The 23,285-nt window shown below is 40.1% G+C and overlaps 1 protein-coding gene across 1 annotated transcript in view; it reads left to right on the forward strand.

Annotated features, from left to right (window-relative positions):
* LOC132824407 (acyl-CoA 6-desaturase-like) overlaps window positions 1-23,285 on the forward strand; it is a 53,958-nt gene that overhangs the window by 12,762 nt on the left and 17,911 nt on the right. The window contains exons 2-5 of the mRNA XM_060838840.1: window positions 5,433-5,543; window positions 11,955-12,152; window positions 20,397-20,498; window positions 22,101-22,226. Coding sequence (XP_060694823.1) covers window positions 5,433-5,543; window positions 11,955-12,152; window positions 20,397-20,498; window positions 22,101-22,226 — 537 coding nt within the window. The remainder of the gene's footprint in view (window positions 1-5,432; window positions 5,544-11,954; window positions 12,153-20,396; window positions 20,499-22,100; window positions 22,227-23,285) is intronic.

A 23,285-nucleotide genomic window follows, 5' to 3' on the forward strand; every position in this document is an offset into this window, starting at 1 on the left:
TTTTGACAAATCATGTCTTGAAAATTTAAAAAGTTTTCCTATGCCTGAGCCACTTCATGCTTTACACTTGGTTCTCCAGTGATGCCTTTTAGTGTTAACTTTAGCGGGAACATATAAATTAAATAATGAGCATTCGTCTTCCATGATCATGATGTACAGTACAATGTAATCTGTCCCTAGTTGTGTCCGTTGATGGTGATGAGTTCTTTGTGGTTTAAAATGATAGGTCAAATACACCAGTTCAGTAACAGTAGAACCATACATTGTGTGCAACATTTCCTTTGTACTAAAACACTTTATCCTTCAGCTTGAAATGAGCAACACCACTGGAGATCGGCATGCATCTGTAAAGGTTTTTGAAATTGCTGCAATTCAAAACAATGTCTTTTCTGGATGCGTGAGATGGCGAGAGAAACCAGGGATTTACAATTACCTACCAATCAGTGTAGAAACAGCATCTCTTTCACCTCAGAGTGTTCTTAAAATAATTAGACTGTAATGTAAGCTCAGAATGCCCCTAAATTCAACAATTAAACATTGTGGCAGTGGAATAGGTGTTTACATGGTTTACCTGAGTTACTCATCTGAATACCATATTGCAGGAGATCAGCTAATATTCAAAGAGTAAATAGGTACTCCCTATTTAAAGCAGAAAGCAGTCAAGTTGTGTAAGTGAGAAAGATCAGCATTTATTTTTTGTTCATTCAAGGGATGTGGGCATCGTTAACTAGACCAGCATTTATTGCCCATCCCTAATTGCCCAGACACATTAAGAGTCAACCATGTATCCAAGGGTCTGGAGTCACAAGTAGGCCAGACCAGGTAAGGATGGCTGTTTCCTTCGCTCTGGGTTTTTTCTGAAATCAATACTATTGACCAGTAAGCCTGACATCAGTGATGAGCAAGTTGTTGGAGGGGATCCTGAGGAAGAGGATTTACATGTATTCAGAAAGGCAATGACTGCTCAGGGATAGTCAATATGGCTTTGTGCATGGGAAATTGTGTCTCATTAACTTGATTGAGTTTCTTGAACAAATAACAAAAGAGTATATGTGAGGCCAGGGTGGTGGATATAATCTGAATGGACTTAATTCAGGCATTCGACATGTTTCTTCATAGTAGACTGGTTAGCAAGGTTAGATCACACAGAACACAGACAGAACTAGCTGTTTGGATACAGAACTGAATCAAAGTTAGAAGACAGAGGGTGGTAGTGGAGGGTTGCTTTTCAGACTGAAGGCCTATGACCAGCAGTGTGCCACAAGGATCGGTGCCAAGTCCACTGCTTTTCATCATTTATATAAATGATTTGGATTTGACATAGGGGGTATGGTTATTAAGTCTACAGATGACACCAAAATTGAAGGTAATGGACAGTGAAGAAGGTTACCTCAGATACAATGAGATCTTGATCAGCTGGGCCAATGGGCCAGAAGAGGCAAATGGAGTTTAATTTAGATAATGCTGTATTTTGGAAAGGCAAATCAGGGCAGGACTTATGCAGTTAATGGTAAGGTCCCAGGGCCGGTTGCTGAATAAAGAGACCTCAAAGTGCAGGTTCATAATTCCTTGAAAGTGGAGTTGCAGGTAGACAGGATAGTGAAGACACCGTTTGGTATGCTTGCCTTTATTGGTCAGTGTATAGGAGTTGGGAGGTCATATTGCGGCTGTATAGGTCACTGGTTAGGCCACCTTTGGATTACTGCATGCAATTCCAGTCTCCTTGCTAGAGAAAGGACGTGGTGAAACTTGAAAGGATTCAGAAAACATTTACAAGGATGTTGCCAGGGCTGGAGAATTTAACCTATGGGGGAGGCTGAATAGGCTGGCACTATTTTCCCTGGAGTATTGGAGGCTGAGGGGTGACCTTACAGAGATTTATAAAATCATGAGGGGCACCGATAGGGTAAATAGCAAAGGTCGTTTGCCCAGGACAGGGGAGTCCAAAACTAGAGATTTAAGGTGAGAGGGGAAAGATTTAAAAGGTACCTAAGGCTCAACGTTTTAACGCAGAGGGTGATGTGTGAACGGAATGAGCTGCCAGAGGAAGTGATGGAGGCTGGTACAATTACAACATTTAAAATGCATCTGAATGGGTATATGAAGAGGAGGAGTTTAGAGGGATATGGGTCAATTTATTTAGGATATCTGGCCAGCATGGACAAGTTGAACTAAGGGGTCTGTTTCTGTGCTGTACATCTCTATGACTGTTTCATAATCATTTTTAGACTTTTAATTCCAGATTTTTATTGAATTCAAATTCCCTCATCTGCCATGGCAGGATTTCAACCCAGGTCCCAGAACATTAGCTGGGTATCTGGATTAATAGTCTTATAATAATACCACCAGGCCATTGCTTCCCCTGATTTGTTCTTTGCCTGTGCCCATTTGGCCTCAGGAGGAGAAAATCAATCAGGATTCCTCCTTTAACCATTATCCAGTGACTCCCTCTATAAATCCCAGAGTGGTATCTTGTGGGATCTTGCTCAATCTGTGCAATAATCTTTTAAGATGTTGAGTCTGCAGATGCAAACTAAGTATTTGGCATGAATTCGCTGCTGGTGTGTTGTGCAGACTAGCATCTCTAATTAGTTAATGCAGAAAATAAAACTCAGGCAGAGTGGAGACATGTTTTAAATATCCCATTGCAATTATTCAGAAATCAAGTAGTGAATTGATCTAAACACAAAGGAGTAGAAATGCCTAATTCACTGTCAAAGCAAGGGAGACAAATAGAGATTATTAAAATTCAGGTATCACAGAAAAACATGCACATTCCAGCCACTTGGCTGCTGACTGTAGGTCACTGGGCTACAGCAACAAGAGGCTGATTGTATTTGACATGGGAATATAGGATTATGCCAAGACCATGTGATCAGCTGCTATTCAGACAGATTCTTCCAGGTTTGAGAGGCGAGGGAAGCTGGTGAAAAAGAAATTGTCAGCTCCTTTTGCTTCATTTTGATTGTTAAGGGGAAAGATACATGGTAAAGGGTACCACAGAGGTGAGAAAGAGGAATGCAGATAAGGGAGATGAACAAGAGTTGCTGCCAAACTTGGATTTTAAAAGCCAGTGGATCATGAGGGCTAAGGAAGACTGAAAGAGGCAAGGAGTTAGTTAGCCTTAAAACAGCAAAATACTCTAGGGTCAACTGGCATTTGTAGAGGGGGCAAATGTGCTCAGATCTTGGGTGTAACACCTTTTCCAAACTCAAGCTGTAGTGAAGGAACCTTCCTACTGCATCAGTGCGATTGATTCCCACACCAGCCATCTTCATGGTGACTCCTAATGAAACTCAATTCACTCCCAAATCATGTCAGTGACACAATGGATCGATGGTGCAAAAATAATGATGTCAGGTTGAATAATATTCAGGATTTCAAAATATAATATTACATACCTGTACAGGGTGTGGTTAATAGACTGAAACAATTATCATGATAAGACAATCATTCTCACATTGGCTAATGTAAGGGAGTTGAATGTGTCTTTAAATGTGATGAATGCTCACCTTCATACAGTTTCTAAAGAAAAATGCAAATAGAGGAAATTTGATTTTTTAAAAATTAGCTGAAATTTCCTCAAGGCTGCTTTTATCCCATTGCAGCCACTCTGTAGCATGTAAAAATGATTTTACAGAGGAACACGGGTCTTGGGAGTGGGGTAAGCGATTTGATCCTTCAAACACACCCCTGTTGTCAGAGAAATCCTAGCACAGAACTGGAACAACTCCTGGGAGGAAATTCTCAGCCGTGGAACATGCTGAAAAGAATGCATCTTGAAAAGAATGACTCGGATTGACTGGGAGATAGTGTGAGTTAGCACTCTGACCATTCACTTCTGGGATTTGAGTTAAAATCCAGCCCATGGGGAGAGGACACGGAATTAGATTTGGACTGTGGGATTCAATCACCCTTACTGATGCTCAGTAACAACTCTCCTCTGAAACAAAATTGGAAAGCCTCGATCTATTAGTTTTCCTGCTGGCCTACACAGAGACATAGTTAACATTCCAAGTCAAATTTAACACTCTTTCTCCCCACAGATTCTACCAGATCTGCTGGTACCTCTAGCACTTTCTGTTTTTATTTCAGCTTTCCAACATCTGCAATATTGTACTGTTAGGAAGGTAAGAGGTGCCTTGGATCCAATTTAAGCACCACTTGGCTGGTCGGAATGTTATGTTAAATAAAATTACAGAATTTTGCAGCATAGAACTAGGCCAATCAATTTCCATCTCAATGGTAATTGCCAAGTTTAAACACAACAGAACCAGTTAGATGACAAAGCCTCTTAAGTGGTTTTTTTAATTGTTCCCTCAGGTTTGCAATTTATATACTGCTTAACTACATGAAAATGTTATGGCAGAACACCAACTCCTTGTTTCTAAGCCATGCTTCAGGTTCTACTTATTTTGCAATAAGGTGCGGTTCTTAGTTTTATATTACCTCAGTATTCTTGCCGTGTTACTGCTGAAAGAGTAAAACAGCTACTTTCAGTCAATTACAGTTTCAGGGAAAAATGATTAAGCAGACTTAGGAATTGTGTGCTCACCTGAGCTCATAGGGAATGCTAAACTGAAGACCTATAGAATTAAAAATCAAATTAGATCAACCACTGTGACCAAAAGTGCTGGTGACCTATTTAGATCAGGTCATAGATTTAGATATACCAGCAGTGACTGCTTTTTTTGCCCAAGTGCTGTACCCACGTAATAACTGTGAAGAAAAAGGCTGCTAAAGAACTGGAAGAGTACATGTCAGGATGACATTACAACCCGAGGACTGATCTTGTGCATGACAACAACTTGTACTTCCATATCCTAGGTGTTTCCTAGTGGTCAAACCTGTGGAAGAAGCAGATGCTAAGCAGCTGTCAGCAGAAAATTAAGAAAAAAGGACCAAAGAAATAGCCAAAGAGAATGTTTTCAAATGTGGGGAGAATGGAAATGTGACATTGTTTAAGACAGACTCATGGTAGCTGAAAGCTCATTAAAGTATTGAAAATATTTTTGTGAGTATCAATAAATGGAATGCTGCTTTACGGGGAAGACTAGGGTAGTCCAAAAGTACTTTATATCAGTTTGCTGAACAGTTCCTTTGTCTTTTGTATGAGGATTATGTATGATGAGAGTGGACAGTTTCATTGCTATTTGCAGTGTTCAAAGCTTGACTTTATTTTGGCATTTGGTGACAGAGATTTGTCATTTTCAGAGTATGATGCAGAGGTCGGAGATGCTATGCCGTTGTGGCTGGCCTTCAGCTGTGGTTTCGCTGGCTTATTTATTGAAGTAGGATTGAGAGAATTTTATAACCTGGGATTACGTGGTGCTAATGCAGAGGAACAACCGCCAAATTGTTCCCTGGCTTAGCTTGAACTAAGCTTGCTTTGACTGACACAAATTCACCATGTTAAATGTATTGTCTTTCAGGATGCATTCCAGGCTTTTCACCCAGACCTCACCTTTGTCCGTAAGTTTATGAAGCCTCTTCTGATTGGTGAGTTAGCTCCAGGAGAACCCAGCCAGGACCGACAGAAAAAGGTGAGCTGTTGTTTCCTTTCATGTCATTGCTTGTTTTGAACAAGGTTACCACAATTTCCTTGTGAATTCTTCGTAGCACTTTTTAAAAAATTATTTGAAACATTAGTATTCTCCTGGATACTCTTTTGTAATGACCCTTCTGATGTGTTTCTTGTACATAATTTGTCCATTCACAAGATTTTGAACATAATTAAAAACACATGAGTGTAAGGGAATTTTGTTTCCACTTCCTGTACATTTTGATATTTTGGGATAACTTTCACCACAGTTGAGAGTGCAGGGAGTTGGAATCAGAGCTGTGGGCATCAAGACAAAACATATTGGGTATTGATGAGACTGTGAAATTGAGCTGGATTACTTTACAATACTGAACCAGGACAGCTGCTTCCTCACATAAATGAAAGATATTTTCTCCCAGGACTGGTTCTGAGAATGTGTTTCTATTGCTTTGGAGGTGATTTCCTATTTTGTGCTACTCAAACTTCTTATCAATTCAGCAACACTTCTTTGCTGCCAGCTTTACCACTTGTATCAGAGCAGCTTATGCACCGCTTGAACCTCTCATGAGGAAAAGAGCAGCAATACCAACAACATCAAGAACAACAGCAGCTAATGAACACAGCTCCCTTAGCAATCAGCTGCTCCATAGAACACCGAGGTGTCGGCAACTTCAACTCTGACCCTGAATACAGACAATGGTTTGGCTTTCTGGACAAGCTGAATGGCTGTGCATCAGGCAGCTCAAATGTACTTGACAGATGGTTGCTGATCTCCACATGCCCCTGGAACAAACCCTCCTTCCAAATGGACTAAGTAAGCATGCATTGCTGATGGTCTTCATGGCCAGGGCTCATACTGCTACAGTTCAGTGAACCCAAATAGTTCAACTTGAAGCATTCTACACACAGTGTTCCTTCCCATTTTGATAGCACCAGTTATTCATGTTCTATGCTGTTACTCAGAGACAGTAACGAAGATAAATGAACAATGAAGTCATGTTACAGTGATATTCTTGTAAATATCTGAGTATCTCTTGTAAAACTACGAAACTTTTTCGCTCTTTCCAGTGCTGCTTTTTGGTGCTACCTCTGTGGTTTCAGCAGTATTTCAGTAGCTTTCTCATTTCCCAGTTTTGGCAACTGTGATGTTCATGGTCAGTGTCTTCTAGGTTTTGGAGCTCAGGAGGTCATAGTCAAAGAGTGTCCCACCTGCACCTATCCACAAGCAGGCTTGACCATCTGGATAGGAGGGACTCCGAATGAGGAGTGGTCGGAAATGGAGTGAGAGTATGAATACTTTGAGCAGAGTCCCTACTTCCATGTGCTGTTTGACCATCTTCCTGCTTGTGACCCATCCACAATTCCCTAACAACCAAGATCTGGAGGTCACTTTGCAACACTTCTGTGCAACATTGAGCTAAGGTGAAGTCTTTCAAGTTCAGATGACAGAAGGCCCAGCATGCACTCAGTTGCCTGACACATCCATGCAACTGGCCAATCTTTCTGTGGAGATGAGCATTAGCAAATAACTGGAGCACCATGGAGCTTAAAATAGAGATAGACTCCTCCAGTCTCTCAGACTGGAGTCACTCTGCTGACAGGAGGTCACACATTTTTTGCTGTTTCTCTAGAAGAGGCATCTTCATTGATGACACTATAAGTTCAGTATCTGCACTCATTTGAAGAGTCTTGTTCCCTCCATTAACCTCCATGTCACTGTCTCTGTTTCCAATTAATCACATATCCTACTCATTTAGGATGTGTGATTAATTGTGTGACCACATGTCTTGGAAGCCTCAAGAATGGGTTTATCTGAGCCAGTTGAGGGCTATACATCAATCCCGTTAAGACGGTGTCCCAAAATGCATGATGTCCTTTGAGAACACCTCACCCTTCTCTCATGCCAACTCCTACATCACTCTGTTGAAAGAAGCATGAGAGATTGAAGCCATAAACATAACAAACAAAGGGAGAGGCTTCAAAGTGATAATTGAGCAGATGATCATATTTTAAAATCACACAACAGGTTTATTTGGAAGTCCAAGCTTTCAGAGTGCTGCTCCTTGGTCATATGTTAGTTAGTGGTGACATCAATTCAAGATGTGTAAGTGTTGCCTGCCATGTGCACAGTAATAGCAAATTCAGTAGCCAGGTATCTGGGAGCCTCCCATCTCTCCAACCTCATTGGCCATGCATTCTGCCATTTCGTTGATCTCCCTCACCTCCTCTAGTGATTAGAGTGTCTCTTGTTGGAGGCTCACACCCAGTTCTCTACTTCTAACTGAGATTCTGCATTGCCTTCTTCTAAAGACAGCAAGCAGTGAATTATGAGTATGAAGATTGAATTAATAACATTGATGCAGGGTGAGTATGAGTTGGCAGTGTGATGAAGGTGAATATTTAGACAGGGGTGTGAGAGAGTAATGGTGGAGCTTCAACGTGTTTGTCCTGAGGAATGGTGTATAGGAGAATGCTCATGAAGTCAGAGTGTGAGGTGGGATATATTAATGTGGGATGCTGATCACTATTCCTGCTCTGGTTAGATCATCTGAACCTACTTTCACATTACATCCATGGATAAGGTAGCAAACACCTGAAATAACTGCACTGTAAGAACGAGAGTAAATCAAGAAACAATGTTAGTTTGTATGAAAAATAGTGCAATGTTTGTGAGTGATTTTAATCTTCTGGATTGGGAAAGATAACCTGAGGACCATTTCAACATGCATTCTGAACTTTTGAAGCTAGCAAAAGATGGCTTAAATAAATACAGGTAGAAATTTGCATGAGAGTAAACTTGCAAGAAATAAAAAAGAGGCAATGAAAGTTTCTACAAATACATGAAAAAGGAGGAAAGTGGCTAAAGTAAACATGGGTCTCTTGGAAGGTGAGCATTTGCAATTAATAATAGATAACAGGAATATTTCAAATTGAACAAAGACTTGTCTTCAGAGTAGAAGGTACTAAAAGCATCATAAGAATGGTCAAAATTTAGGGGGTAAAAGGGAGGGAGAAATATAAAACAACCACTACCAATAGAGGAAAACTATTTTTTTAAAAAACTGAAGGACCTAAAGATGAGCAAATCCTTGATTGCCTACATCTTGGGGTTTTAAAAGAAATCGCTGTGAGATAGGAGATGTATTTGTTGTAACCTTCCAAAATTTCTTAATTCCAGGAAGGTTCCAGCAGATTGGAACCCACAAACGAAAATGCTTTCCATGATATTAGTATGGTAAAGAATGAACTAATTTATGGCAAACCAATCTTGAAAAAAGAGACTGTGGACAGCTGCCTCCCTTGTCAGTACAATAGCTAATTATTGATTATTTTTATTAACAATATTGGTTTGAGACCTACCTTGGCCACATGCTTCCAGGTGCTATTCATATGTAGCACAGTAAACAGTAACTGTTAGCTGTGTGATTGCAGTGTCACCATTCTCCTAGCTGCATTGTAAACTGACACCATATTAAAGGGATTGAAGTCACTCTACTCATCATCTTAAATAATTGAATGACCAGTGAGATAATGGTAGTGGATATTCTGTGATGTGATATTAGAGGCTTTCATATCACAAGAGGAGACATTAAATGTATTAATCAGAAACTACAAGTAGTGTCTCTCTTAATTTTTCATTTCTACCAGTATCTAGAGGTCCAGCTTAGTCTGGATACATAGTGGAAAAACAGCTTTTCTTCAATCTCAGCAAAGCTACAGTGTGGATCAGAATTGCTAAATATACAATGAGAGGGATCTACTTTGATCTCCAGTTTATTCAGTGCAGCTGCTCCTCTTTCCAACAGATGGCTGGCTGAGTTGTGCGCATTCAGTGCAGTGAGGTTCATGTCCCCTGCTGCCCAGAGCAGTGCAGAGGAATCCAGTGCTGACAATCCATTTGGTCTGTGCCACCATCAAAATAATGTGGTGCAATCACCAAGTTTGTCCAGCAGAACTTGTGGGGTCAGGTCATAACTAGAAACTCCTGTGGTCAAAAATAAATCACTGCTGAATTTCTAGCTCTTGCTAGACACTTCTACAAAGCAGGGGAGAAACAGCAGCTTGGAACCCTATGAAATACAAGTCTACTTTGTCTTATCTAGGCTCAGATCATCCACTGAGCTCCAAGTACATGAATCTTACCAATTCCTCAAAGTGAAACTATGTAAGCACAGCCAATTAGGTCGCATTAATATAGCAATGCCATTTTAAAAAAAAACTTGTATCTAGGCTGTTTCAAGAATCAGTTATTTATTTGATGGTTGAGCATTTGTCACAGAAATATTGGGATAGTTTTCGCTCCTTCCAACATCTCTTCCCTCCTCACTCCCTGTCTTCTTCCCTCCACCATGCCCAGTAAACTAGGGAGATGATTCCCTTTTATGATATAAGGTACCTGTATTTGCTGCACACTTTCACGTCAACGTATGCCCAGTCAATGTGGGGCATAGAATCACATCCAAATGTTATATTTGGAGCAATACTGTTTCACAAAACAGGTTTTTTTTAATCCACACTTTTTAAAATAGAATCTTGGTAAATTTTAATGAAGTGTTTTTAGTTTCTGGGAATGAGAACAGAAAATCAATATTCTTCTCTTTCAAGTGAAATGAGTAGCACCTGTATAAGAAGCTCTGAGCCATTGAACAGCCCATAAATAAGAATCAAGCATGAATTGAGGCTCCAGTTACCTGTGATATAGAGATTCCATTATTGCACTCTATAAGGCTTGTATCTGCTTATCAATGCTGAATAGCATTGGTAACTCTGCACTGGTTGCTATTTCACCTGGAAAGGATTTTGTACAATAACAGACCTAAAAAGAATTTGATCTTCCTTTGTGCTGTCATGCAGTCTGTACTCGTGTGGATAGGAATAGCATCTCAGCCCCATTGTAACCTTAGCAGTTTTCAGAATATAGTTTTATATCATGCACATTGAAGTCAGAATGTCAGTACTAGCATTTGGTAATATTTCCATTTTTGGTTTCAATCCTGTGAAAATCATGTGCTCATGAATTAGATTGATATAAATCTCTCTCTATACTATTATATCGCAGATCATTTTGGTTAAATACAGAGCTAAATGTTCTCCCCCTCAAACATAATGTATTCATGGAGGGAAAAACTTTTTTCAGTTGAACCAAACAGATGCTTTGATAAACACCTATGTTTCAAACAAGATCCTTTGAAACAGCATAGAGAAGAGACATTTTCTCTCTTTGATCCATGTTGGTTTTAAACTAACCCTTTTACCTCCTTATGTCAATCCTATCCTTCATTTTGTCTTGCTCCATACTGTGTTAGTCACACATGGACTGACTGGATGCACTAGCTATTTCTGATGTATGGTTTTAATTATGTTTCCTCCACTTCAAAAAGCTGCCCACACAGTGAATAGAATGATTGTGGTTTGAAATGCCTCGACAAATAGTAAAGGTTATAACTGAGCATAAGGAAGTAGAACTGAAAGCAAAGTTGAGAAAGAGATGGAAATGTTTGCAGGGGGAGATTTAGTGGCAAGACCATAGTAGCTGAAGGTGCAGTGGCTATGGTGGAATAGTGAGCAGAGAATGAGGACTAAAATGATGAGTGGGATAGGGAGGTTCATGCAGGAAGCAGGTTGGGGAAGGTAATTGAGGAAGATGACCCATTTTGCTTAATTTATGTTATTAATAGAGCATAGAAATTTATAACAAAAGGTGAAAAGTGAAGATCAGTTGCATGGCTTTCAGTTGGGGGCTGAATTAGACCTGCAAACATTAGACCAATAAACTCATCCCTTTAACCCTTTGCACCTGAGAACTGTACCTTTTAAAAGGAATCCATGGGAGGTAGGTTACCTTAGCTAGGGCAGTTAAGAATTAAGCACATTGCTGTGAACCTGGAGTCATATGTAGGTCAGACCAGGTAAGAGTGGCAGACTTCCTTCCCTAAAAGATATGTGAACTAAATTCGGTTTTACAACAATCAATTAGCTTTTTGAACCAAATTTTTAATTGAATTCAAGTTTTGTCATCTGTCATGGTAGGATTCAAACTCATGAATATTACCATAACTATTACTAATGACATTACTATTACACTATCTCCTTTGATTCACCTTGTATAAAGACACTTAATGGTCAATTGGTTTTAGCACAGAAATAGAGTGAGTTTGAATTCTACTTTTTATCTAGTGTCTCCAAGGTACCACACCTAATTTTGATCCATATTGAGAAAACCTGGCTGAAAACCCACCCTGTGAGTGGGTATTACAATAAAATGGATAGGTATGCTGGAGGTTACCAGTACAAAACTGTCTTTAGTTTGTAACAAATTCATGTGTTCTGGGAAGCAGCGCCATTATTGATAGTTGTAATGATAAAGGAGCTTTTCTGAAGTTTGTCTAAGGAACTCTCTGTTCGATTTCAGAGTGAGTTGGTTGAAGATTTTCGGGCCTTGCGGAAGACAGCAGAGGACATGAAACTATTTAAAACAGACATGGTGTTTTTCTCCCTCTACCTTGTCCATCTGTTTGTCTTGGAGTTTCTGGCCTGGCTAACACTGTCATATTTTGGAACCGGCTGGATTCCAACTCTCCTTACTGCCTTAATCCTGGCAACTTCACAGGTAAGAACCAATCAGAACCACATAATGGGATTGATGAAGAACATGATCCCAGGCAAAATGTGGGATGCCTAACCAGGACCTGGTAATGCACTGTGTTAGATGCTTTTCTCCAGTGTGTGAGCTCAACTTAAGAATGACCTCTTCAGCTACATTTTAGTTAATGTTCCTGGAGAAATGGAGGTTGGCTAATCCCAATCTGGGATCAAATGGACACTAAGTTTCACTGTTCATATTTCAAGATTTTAAATTTTTCAGTTTCATTCAACTTATTCATTCTTTCCTCGCCTTACTCTTGACATAAAGTGACTAAGTGGTCATGATATGAGATGAAAAAGTGCTCTCTAAGGAAGTCTGGGATTAAATAAGGATTGCCAGTTCCGGATTTCAAAAGAAGTTTGATTGTGACAAAGTTTTTTGAGGAAATTTAAGGCCCAGTCTTTGTCTGGGACAAGGAAACCTGACCTGCACACTCAACCCATGTGTGACTTTATATTTTTTTTGATTTTTCACACAGTGATCAGGTACATAATGCGTTTTGCAATGAGGAGTGTGGCTGCAGAGACAGACTGGTTAGAAGGCCCACCTCAATTCTCTTAACACAGGAGGCAAGTTCCAAATATTGCTTGAAGCTCCCCAAAATGTCACCTTTCACCCCTCACTCTCACCCACCCATATCCCCATGCCCTCTCAAATCATTTATACCACTTCATAACCCCACTATACCTCTATTTATCCACCAATATCGTCCAGTATGCGCAGTGTACTTACCCTAAGGGTCATGCAATAGCAGTGGGAATATTTTAAAATTATGAAAAACGTTGAACTTGTATCAACTAAAAGCAAAGACATTAGCATGGAAAAACTAAGTGAAAAATCTTTTAATCTTTAAGTGTCTATTGGGCTAGCAAAGAAGCAACAATCCATATTAAAGGTGCGTTTTTATTATAAGCTAGTAAAAGTTTCAATACATCTGAGAGCACCTTCTGAGCTGTAGCATTTGAAACCAAGATTTGGCAAGATTAGTCTTTGAGTGGGAGCTGCAGGCTGTGGAGGAGGAAGGATTAGAATTGTGTAGGGATGCAGTGGCATCTGCAAGGAAGTGATATGGTAAAGCATGGATTGGAAGGAGTAATGCAGAAGGGAAGTTCATCCACATTCAGGAGTATCATGGCTTCTAGGTGGTCAGTATATGATCACACCTGGCATGGTCATCTCACATGCCAGGGCTGGTGGGGGAAAGCTGGGCAGGTGCAGACTCGTGTAAATGGTTTGGGTGGGGACCCAGAGAGCTGCAAAGTCTGTGGGGTTAAGGGGGTGGGTTACTGGAAAGGGGACTTGGATATTCAGGGACTCCTGGACACTTTCAGGCATCGCCATCATTTGCTCACCATCATTTTCCATCATGCCGGAAAACAAAACTGCATAATGGAGAAGAAAATGGCTCTGTCCAATGTTCCCTCTAAGTCAGTGTGCCATCTGTGTCGCTCACAGATCTTGGAGTTCCATACACCAGCAAAGAGAATGAGATGGAATGCTGGCTGTGCCCACACTCAGAGTGGGCAGGGTAAGTGATTCAATCTGTGAGGGAGGAGACTTGAACACCCACTCGATATTAGGGCTTTTAAAGAAAAAGAACAGTACACAGAGACCACTTCCTGGGTAACCATTACAAATTTCAGAGCAGCCCACCCTGCCAGACTGAAACTGAGGAATGCAGGAAGCCATTTTTAAACTCCATATCCATGGAGCCAGGAATTCTCTCACTCTTGTGCACGCAACCTGGAAACAATCGTTGGAGCCGCGGGTCTGTTTCCGAAGAACTTCCAAAATCCTGCACTGCCAGATTGACATAGTATGTGGGAAGAAATCCATTTTTCATCCTCCATTTAAGATGTGGAACTTAACCTCAGCAGGACAAATGGGTGTTCATAAACTGTAAAAAAGAAACACCAAGGGAAATGAGTCCTGCGTGGGAATGTGGAGGAATCTGACGGGCTGGATTTTATGTTTTGCGGCAGGTGAGGGAGGTGCAATGGTACCTGAAGGAACCACTCATAGCCCTACCACAGTCTGTACACTTCCAATCAAGAATTGAACAGCCAATCAGAGGCTCCTAATCATACACCTTAAACCCTTCTCCTTTTGAATTTTGTATTTATTGTCAATTGAAAGTTGATAAACCCCCAGAACCTGATGGTCTGAATCTCATTGTGTTAAATGATATAGAGATAATAGCGATAATCCATGCACTGGATTATCCTCAAAGATTCTGTAGATTCTGAAATGATTTCTGCAGATTGGAAGATATCATCCCATAATTTGAGAAAGAAACGAAAGACCTTTTAGTCATACAGTAGGGAAAATACTATAATCTATTTGAAAAGATAGGATTAATAGACAATTGGATGATAATGATCTGACTTGGCACAGTCAGCATAGATTGTCAAACTTGTCAGAGCATTTTGAAGATGATAAAGAAGACCCAATGGACATGGTATACGTAGATTTTGAGAAAGGTTTTGATAATGACTCCCACAGGAGGCTAGTTGGAAAGATTGAAGCATATCAGATAGGATCTAATGTACTGGTATGGATTAATGATTGGATAAAAGACAGAGGAGGATAAGAATAAATGTGTCATTCTCTCATCAGTAGACTATCTCTAGTGGGGTATTGCAAGAATCAGTACTTGGGCCCCTGCCGATCACAATATATAACAATGGGAGGTGGGGATCACAGAATCATTTTACAATACAGAAAGAGGCCACTCGACCCATTGTGTCTGTACCAGCTCTCGAAAGAGCTACCCAGCTAGTCTTACTCTCCAGCCTTATCTCCATAGCCCTCTAAAATCATCACTTTTAAATATCTATCAAGCTCTGTTTTGAAATCACAGATGCAATATTTTCAAGTTTGTGGCTGATAGTGAACTAGGTAGGAATGTGTATTGTGAAGAAGATGTAAAGCAGCCTCAGGAGAATTTGGACAGGCTAAGTGAATGAGAATGTCATGGATTATAATATGAAAAAGTTGAAGTCATCTACTTTGGTAGGAGGACAAATGTGCAGGTAAAAGGTTGGAAAATATAAATAAACTAAGGGACCTAAATGTCCTTGTCAATAAGTCACTCGATGCTAATATGCATGTGCAGCAAGCAATTGGGAAGGCTAATGGAATTGAATACAGGAATAGTGAAGTCTTGCTTCATTTGTATGGGAGCTTGGTCAGACTTCAACTGGAGTTTTATGTGCATTTTTAATCTCCTTGTCTCAGGAAATATATATTGCCATCGAAGAGTATAATGAAGGCTCACCAGGCTTGGTAGCAAAGTGGCAGGATTGACTTATGAAGAGAGATTGGGAAAACCAGGCCTGAATTCTCTGGAATATTGAAGAATGAAAGGTCATGTCAGTAAAACCTACAAAATGTTTGAAAGGGATAGACATGGTAGATAGGGTGAAGATGTTTCCCCTTTTGAGAACTAAGGTGCACAATTTAAAAATTGTGGGGATTCAACTTAGGTGCAAGATTAGGGGAAAGGTTTGTAATCAGGTTTGTGAAAGCTTTGGACTTCTATACCATAGAGAGTTCTGGAGGCTCAGTTTTTGAGTATGTTTAAGGTAGAAATTAGTAGATTTCAGATTCCCAGTGGTGTAGAGGATTATGGGGATAGGGTATTTACAAGGCTTTAGCGGGTAGGATTAAGGAAAACCCTAAGGCATTCTGTACTTATGTGAGGAACAAGAAGATGGCCAGAATGAGGGTAGGGCTCATCAGGGCTAGTGGAGGGAACTTGTGCCTGGAGTCAGAAGAAGTAGGGGAGGTATTTAATGAATACTTTGCTTCACTATTCACCACCGGGAAGGACCTTGATGTTTGTGAGAACAGCATGAAACACGCTGATATGCTCGAACACATTGATGGTAAGAAGGTGGTGTGTTGAAAACTTTGAATAACATAAGCATAAGTACGTTCTCTGAGCCAGACGGGAAGCAAGGGAAGAGATTGCTATGCCTTTGACGATGACCTTTGCATCCTCACTGCCCACTTGGAGTAGTACCAGATGACTGGAAGGTGGTAAATGTTATTCCTTTGTTCAAGAAAGAGAATAGGGATAATCCTGGGAATTACAGACCAGTCAGCCTTACGTCTGTGGTGGGCATATTATTGGAGAGGATTCTGAGAGACAGGATTTGTGATTACTTGGAAAACCATAGATTGATTAGAGATAGTCAGCTTTGTGAGGGGCAAGTCATGCTTCACAAGCTTTATTGAATTCTTTGAGGATGTGACAAAACATATTGATGAATGTAGAGTAGTGGATTTGGTGTACATGGATTTTAGCAAGGCGTTTGATGAGGTTCCCCACAGTAGGCTCATTCAGAAAGTAAGGAGACATGGGATAGAGGGAAATTTGACTGTCTGGATACAATATTGGCTGGCCCATAGGAGACAGCGGGTGTAGCAGAAGGAACGTATTCAGCCTGGAGCACGATGACCAGTGGTGTTCCACGTGGATCAGTTCTGGGACCTCTGCTGTTTGTAATTTTTATAAATTACTTGGATGAGGAAGTGGAAGGGTGGGTTAGTAAGTTTGCCGATGACACGAAGGTTGGTGGAGTGGTGAATAGTGTGGAGGGCTGTTTAAGGTTGTAACGGGACATTGACAAGATGCAGAACTGGGCTGATAAGTGACAGATGGACTTCAACCTGGAAAAGTGTGAATTGATTCACTTAGGAATGTCGAATTTGAATACAGAATAAAGAGTTAAATGCATGATTCTTGGCTGTGTGGAGGAACAGAGGGATCTTGGGGTCCATGTCCATAGATCCCTCAAAGTTGCCACCCAAGTTGATAGAGTTGTTCAGAAAGCAAACAGTGTGTTGGCTTTTATTAGTGGTGGATTGTGTTTCAGAGCCACGAGGTTATGTTGCAGCTCTGAAGAGTCCTGGTTAAATCACACTAGGAATATTGTGTTCAGTTCTGATCACCTCATTATAGGAGGGATGTGAAAGCTTTAGAGAGGATTGAGAGAGATTTACCAGGATGCTGCCTGGACTGGAGGGCATGTCTTATGAAGAAAGGTTGAGGGAGCTGGAGCTTTTCTCATTGGAGCAAAGAGAGATGAGCGATGACCTGATAGAGATGTCTAAGATGTTGAGAGGCATTGATTGAGTAAATAGAGACTATTTTCCCATGGCAGAAATGGCCATCACAAGGGACCATAATTTTAAGGTGATTGGAGGAAGGTGTAGGGGAGATGTCAGAGGTGGGCCCTTTACTCAGAGAGTAGTGGGTGCATGAAATGATTGCCAGTAGTGGCAGTAGAGTCAGATACTTTAGGGACATTTAAGTGACTCTTGGATTGGCACATGGAAGGTAGTAAGATGAAGGGTATATAGATTAGTTTGATCTTAGAGTAGGATAAAAGGCCAGGACAACATCAAGGGCTGAAGGGCCTATATTGTGCTGCTATGTTATATGTTCTAAAGCATTGAAGTATTCAATCAGCCATGAATGCACTGCATATGGTCATATGTGCTTGTCTTTCCCAAGTCTCGCTTTAGGCTCATAAAATTCAACTTTTGTAATTTGGAGCTACTATAAAAAAAAGTTTAATATTTATAGTCAAATATGAATCACGCCTTGTTGGGAAAACATAACTTCTGTTTTCTGATGAGCTGTGATGCACAATGGGGCTCCAAGCCCAAATGACACTGCTGGACAGCCTATGTCAGAGGAGTAAATGTTGCAATGACAGCTAGACTTGTAAAGAATTGCTGTTCCTAAAATCATTGCTTATTATTCATTGAGGCACAGAAATTATTTTTTAAAAATCCATTAAAATAACATGCAGACCATTCCCAGCCCAGTCTGCTGCAACATTTAATCATGATACCTGCGGCAGATAATTTTTACTGTCTTTGGACTACCTCATTCTCGCTGACAGAAAAGACTCCCAAAACTCTTTATGTGCAATAGCTGGAAAGAATGCAATGGACAATGGAAACACCTGACAATTGGGCTTAACAAATTTCATAGTTTGTTAACAAATGACAGCAAAATAGCAAATGGCAGAGATTTAGGTGTCCACACGTCATCTGTATTATTGGAGATGAGCAAGAATGAATCATCAGATCAAAAATTTCAGTAGCTTTGGAGGGTGGGATGAGGTTGGGGCAACGTACCCCAGTTGACAAGGCAAACTCCAGCTCAAAATGATGCCATTTGCACACCACCATGTGTCTCTGTCGCCAAACAAAAATTTGATCCATAGCTTGCATTTGTAAAAGAAACTGAAAAGCTGCATTTTGTCTTGCTGGTTACCCCTGGGCAGGTCATCAAAATTGAGCATGTTATTTTACCTCTCATACCCCAATCCTTTCCAATATTAAATGCAGGATTTTGCAAGTCAATTATCCAACTGCCTAAAGCAGCCAGAGTCACTTCTAAGCATAACATTTAAGGTTCTATTAAGTCAGTAAAAGGGGAGTCTAATAAAACAAAGAAAATTCCTATTTCCACTGGTCACCAAGTCAGTTGCTAGAAGTCATGATATTTTGGCAAAGAAATAGAGAAGAAGGTTAGGAGAATTTTGAGAAAAATACGTCACAGAGTGTTGCTACTGGAATGATATAATACAAACTGAAATAGAAGCAGTTATCAATAATGGCTTAAAGAAGACTGGATAAATGCTTAATCAAAAAGAATTATGAAAACTATAAATGCAAGGAAATAGAAGTAAGTAACTGGCTCTTTTTGGAAACTGGTATGGTGCAATGTGCTAACATAGAGCTCTCTATACTTTACTATTTTGTAAATTGTGGTGAATCTAAATATGATACTTACAAATCAGGGCTATACACTGGGCAGTGTAATTTTGGGAATTTTGATGACTATCTCAGAGATTTATAACAATAGACAATAGGTGCAGGAGTAGGCCATTCTGCCCTTCGAGCCAGCAACACCATTCATTATGATCATGGCTAATCATTTTCAATCATTATTCAGTTCCTGCCTTATCCCCACAACCCTTGATTCCACTATCCTTAAGAGCTCTATCCAACTTTTTCTTGAAAGTATCCAGAGACTTGGCCTCCACAGCCTTCTGGGGCAGAGCATTCCATACACCCACCACTCTCTGGGTGAAGAAATTTCTCCTCAACTCTGTTCTAAGTGGCCTACCCCTTAATTTTAAACTGTGTTCTCTGGTTCGGGACTCACCCATCAGCAGAAACATGCTTCCTGCCTCCAGAGTGTCCAATCCTTTAATAATCTTATACGTCTCAATCAGATCCCCTCTCAGCCTTCTAAACTCAAGCATGTACAAGCCCAGTCACTCCAATCTTTCAGCATAAGATAGTCCCGCCATTCCAGGAATTGACCTCGTGAACCTAAGCTGTACTCCCTCAATAGCCAGAATGTCTTTCCTCAAATTTGGAGAGCAAAACTACGCACAATATTCCAGGTGCGATCTCACCAGGGCCCTGTACAGCTGCAGAAGGACCTCTTTGCTTCTCTCCTCAATTCCTCTTGTTATGAAGGCCAGCATGCTATTAGCTTTCTTCACTGCCTGCTGTACCTGCATGCTTGCTTTCATTGACTGATGTACAAGAACACCTAGATCTCGTTGTATTACCCCTTTACCTAATTTGACTTCATTTAGGTAGTAATCAGCCTTCCTGTTCTTGCCACCAAAGTGAATAACCACACATTAAACTGCATCTGCCATGCATCTGTCCACTCACCTAGCTTGTCCAGGTCACCCTGTATTCTCCTAACATCCTCCTCACATTTCACTCTGCCACCCAGATTTGTGTCATCAGCAAATTGGCTAATTATAATTTTAATACCTTCATCTATATCATAATTTTTTGAGCAGGAAGAGCTTTTAGTAGCTTTGAAATATCTCCCGTGTATAGTTATTGATCAATTTTCCTTTTGTAAATAGTGCATCAATCTGATATCAAATGAAAAGGCAGCTTCAGTATGTTCACAGATATTGCAAGCTTCAGTTGTAGACCACCTAATGTCTCAATAGAAAATAGTCCTCACGAAATATTGCTGGGTTTTCTTATTGGTCAGCAATTGAGTTGAAAGGTCCGTGAGAACCACTGAACTGTGCTTCTGGGTAGGAACATTGTTTGTATTTCTCTCAGTAAGAATATAAAGAGAATATAATTAACTTTGCTAATTAAGATAAAATACTAAGATAAAAGATGTTCATTTTTGTTGGATTACAGGCTCAGTCAGGCTGGCTTCAACATGACTTTGGACATTTGTCTGTCTTTCGGAGTTCAAAATGGAATCACCTGTTACACAAGTTCCTGATTGGTCACATGAAGGTAATCATTGAGCTGGGGATTGGGATGATAAGAACTGCTGGGATTTGAGACATGATCTTCTTAAACAAAAGAGCTGATTTTAATAAAAACATGGGAATAACTGCTGGATCTCCTCTAGTCTATTCAAATAGACTCTCAGCAAATTGGCATGGCTTACAATTTTACTTGAAATAAGTTCTGTTTTACTGTTGATTCTAGAGAAATTTCAGTTTTACTGCACTCAGCCTTGTTGTTTGTCCATAACACGAGGTTGCCTCCATAATTTGCATTAATGAAAAATAACGCCATAAGTCTTTGAAATTCTTAGTAAGTGAGATAGCTTTGTTGTAGAGTGTAGACATGGTGACATTTCAGGCATGCAAACCCTATATTGTAATTTTCGGATGTCTGGACACCCGTTCATGTCCCAGGATGGAGCAGGTTGGTATTTGGTTGGAGGATCACAATGATGGTGATGTTGGAGCAATAAAACTACCTCCAAGATCCAGTGTTGCAACATTTCTGCTTCACACCCATTAGTGTAAACTTACTTCACATAGGCCCCTAGACCATTTTGTAGTTTCCCAGTTTTTTATTTAACTTACTTTTCTGTTCAACCTGTTCAGAGATGTTATTACACACCTCTGGAGTAGGTGGTACTCAAACCTAGCCTTCCCAGTCCAGGTATAGGGGCGCTAGCACTATGCTACAAGACAGCCCTTTTCCAGTTTATCAGTTCATGCTTCCCTTTCCATCTGTCTTTCCCCATTCCTTAGGTTATTCAGAAAAATGTCTGTGTCTTCTCATTTTCACTTCATAATGTTCTGCTCTTCCAGATCTCCTTTTCTGTTAATTTCCATCACTTTCCCATAGTTACTTTTAACAGCTTATCCTGCCTTGTCTGTTCTCTTCTTTGATGCTGATTAATCTGGTGTATATTTCCAGAAATGTTTGTTTCTGTTTCAGATTTCCAGCATTTTTAATGTTTTGCTTTACCTCATTATGTCCCGTTACAAAATAGTTTTGATTTCATACTGCAGTAAACTGCTGTGTAACTTGTGAGACAGTTTCCTTGGCACTCTTTGATCATACACATGGCAGCAAATTTTAAAATGTAGGCAAAGCCGTGGTTTAAAAAGATTGACTAGATTGCTCATGCTTTCATTATTTCTGCTCTTAAAGGAAACCAAAAAAGGGCAGTCACTAACCTTAACATTGGAGATAGGATTTTTAGAGTTTGCTAAATAAGTATGCACAGAGTTTCTTTTTCCTCTTGAAGTTGGCAAATTGTGCCTACCAAACCTAGCCTGTTTTTTGTGATTCAGTATTTGTGGCACAGCCCCAAGTAAAAGTGGGAAGGAATGGGCTACAATTTTGACAGCTGCCTAGAGATGATCCTGACAATGCGCAATCACTGAGAGCAAATGCCTACAATTATGAGACTCTGAGACTAGTGGGAATTGAGTGAGATATTTTGGCTTGTGTGGTTAACTGAAAGAGAATTTGAAGCTCACACAAGAACTAGATTTAATTTCAAGACATTTGAAGACAAAATTACAAACAGTGTGAGTAAGTTGCGTATTGCTTTTAGTATATTGTGTGATACGGTATCTCTGTTTCAAGGGGGCCTCTGGAAACTGGTGGAATCACCGACACTTCCAGCACCATGCCAAACCCAACATCTTTAAGAAGGACCCTGATGTGAATATGCTGAAGGTATTTGTACTGGGAGACACCCAACCTGTGGAGGTAATTACTTTTTTGTTGTGAAACCAAGGTGAAACGACCTGACAAATCTAAGGTCAGAAGGAGAATGTGAGGTATATTTGGAACAATGTTGTTAGACTATAGATTGATGTAGGGAAGGTAGTTCAGGGAAGGCAAGACATTCCATAGTTTAATGACCTGGGTAAAGAAGTGCGTTAGAGTAGAAGGAGTACAATGCATCCCAGTTTCATTAAAGTAAGAATTCAGGGAAGAGAGAGCAAGTTGTGTAGACAGAGATATTTTGCTCAAAGCCAAAAACAATTCAACATTAGTGTACACCAGGAAATACATTTTATCATTGCAATGGCCTTCTTATTATAGCAATAAAGGAAAATAAATGTATAAAAGAATACTATATATCTAAAAGGACTGAGTAATGGCCTGAAATCTAACCGAGGGATGCAGGTAATTAATGTCGAAGAACAGCGATGGTGAGTTGTGGATGCGGACTTTCACTGGAGAAATGGTAGGTCAGGGATCAACTTGCCTGCTGCCGAGATGTTCTTTGTAAAAGCACAGTTCTCAGGTGATCACAGGTTGGAAAATGACTGAAAGTGACATTAGAAGCCTTTTGTCAGACACGTCATTTGATGATGACAGCACTAACCTGCTCATTGCATATGAATAATAAGTAGATTTTGAAAATTCCTCGGGTGCTTCAATTGAATGGCCATTATGAATGAAAGGAAAAAGCATGAGGCATACTGTAAGGCAGATACAACAGACTTATTTAACTAATATAAATATCAGGATGGTTGTTCATTCTCATTCCTAATGTTTTCAATTGCTCGTGAACTAACTGAAGCATCTGAATAATTGTATATAGAACGGTGAGTTCACAGGCTGAATCCAGTTGAAAGTGTGGATGATGCATTTGCATGTAATATATATTTGATATTTTGTGACTTTATATTTCTGGCAATTAATTCTGTTCATAGGCAGCATGGGTTGAAGAACCAGGGAGAAATGTTGTAACTCTATTGTTTCCGCTAGTGTAGTACCCTCCTAGGAGTGTCAGACTGCAAAACTACCTCAGTAGAA

Source organism: Hemiscyllium ocellatum, chromosome 18 (genome assembly GCF_020745735.1).
Source record: "Hemiscyllium ocellatum isolate sHemOce1 chromosome 18, sHemOce1.pat.X.cur, whole genome shotgun sequence".
NCBI classification, from domain to species: domain Eukaryota; kingdom Metazoa; phylum Chordata; class Chondrichthyes; order Orectolobiformes; family Hemiscylliidae; genus Hemiscyllium; species Hemiscyllium ocellatum.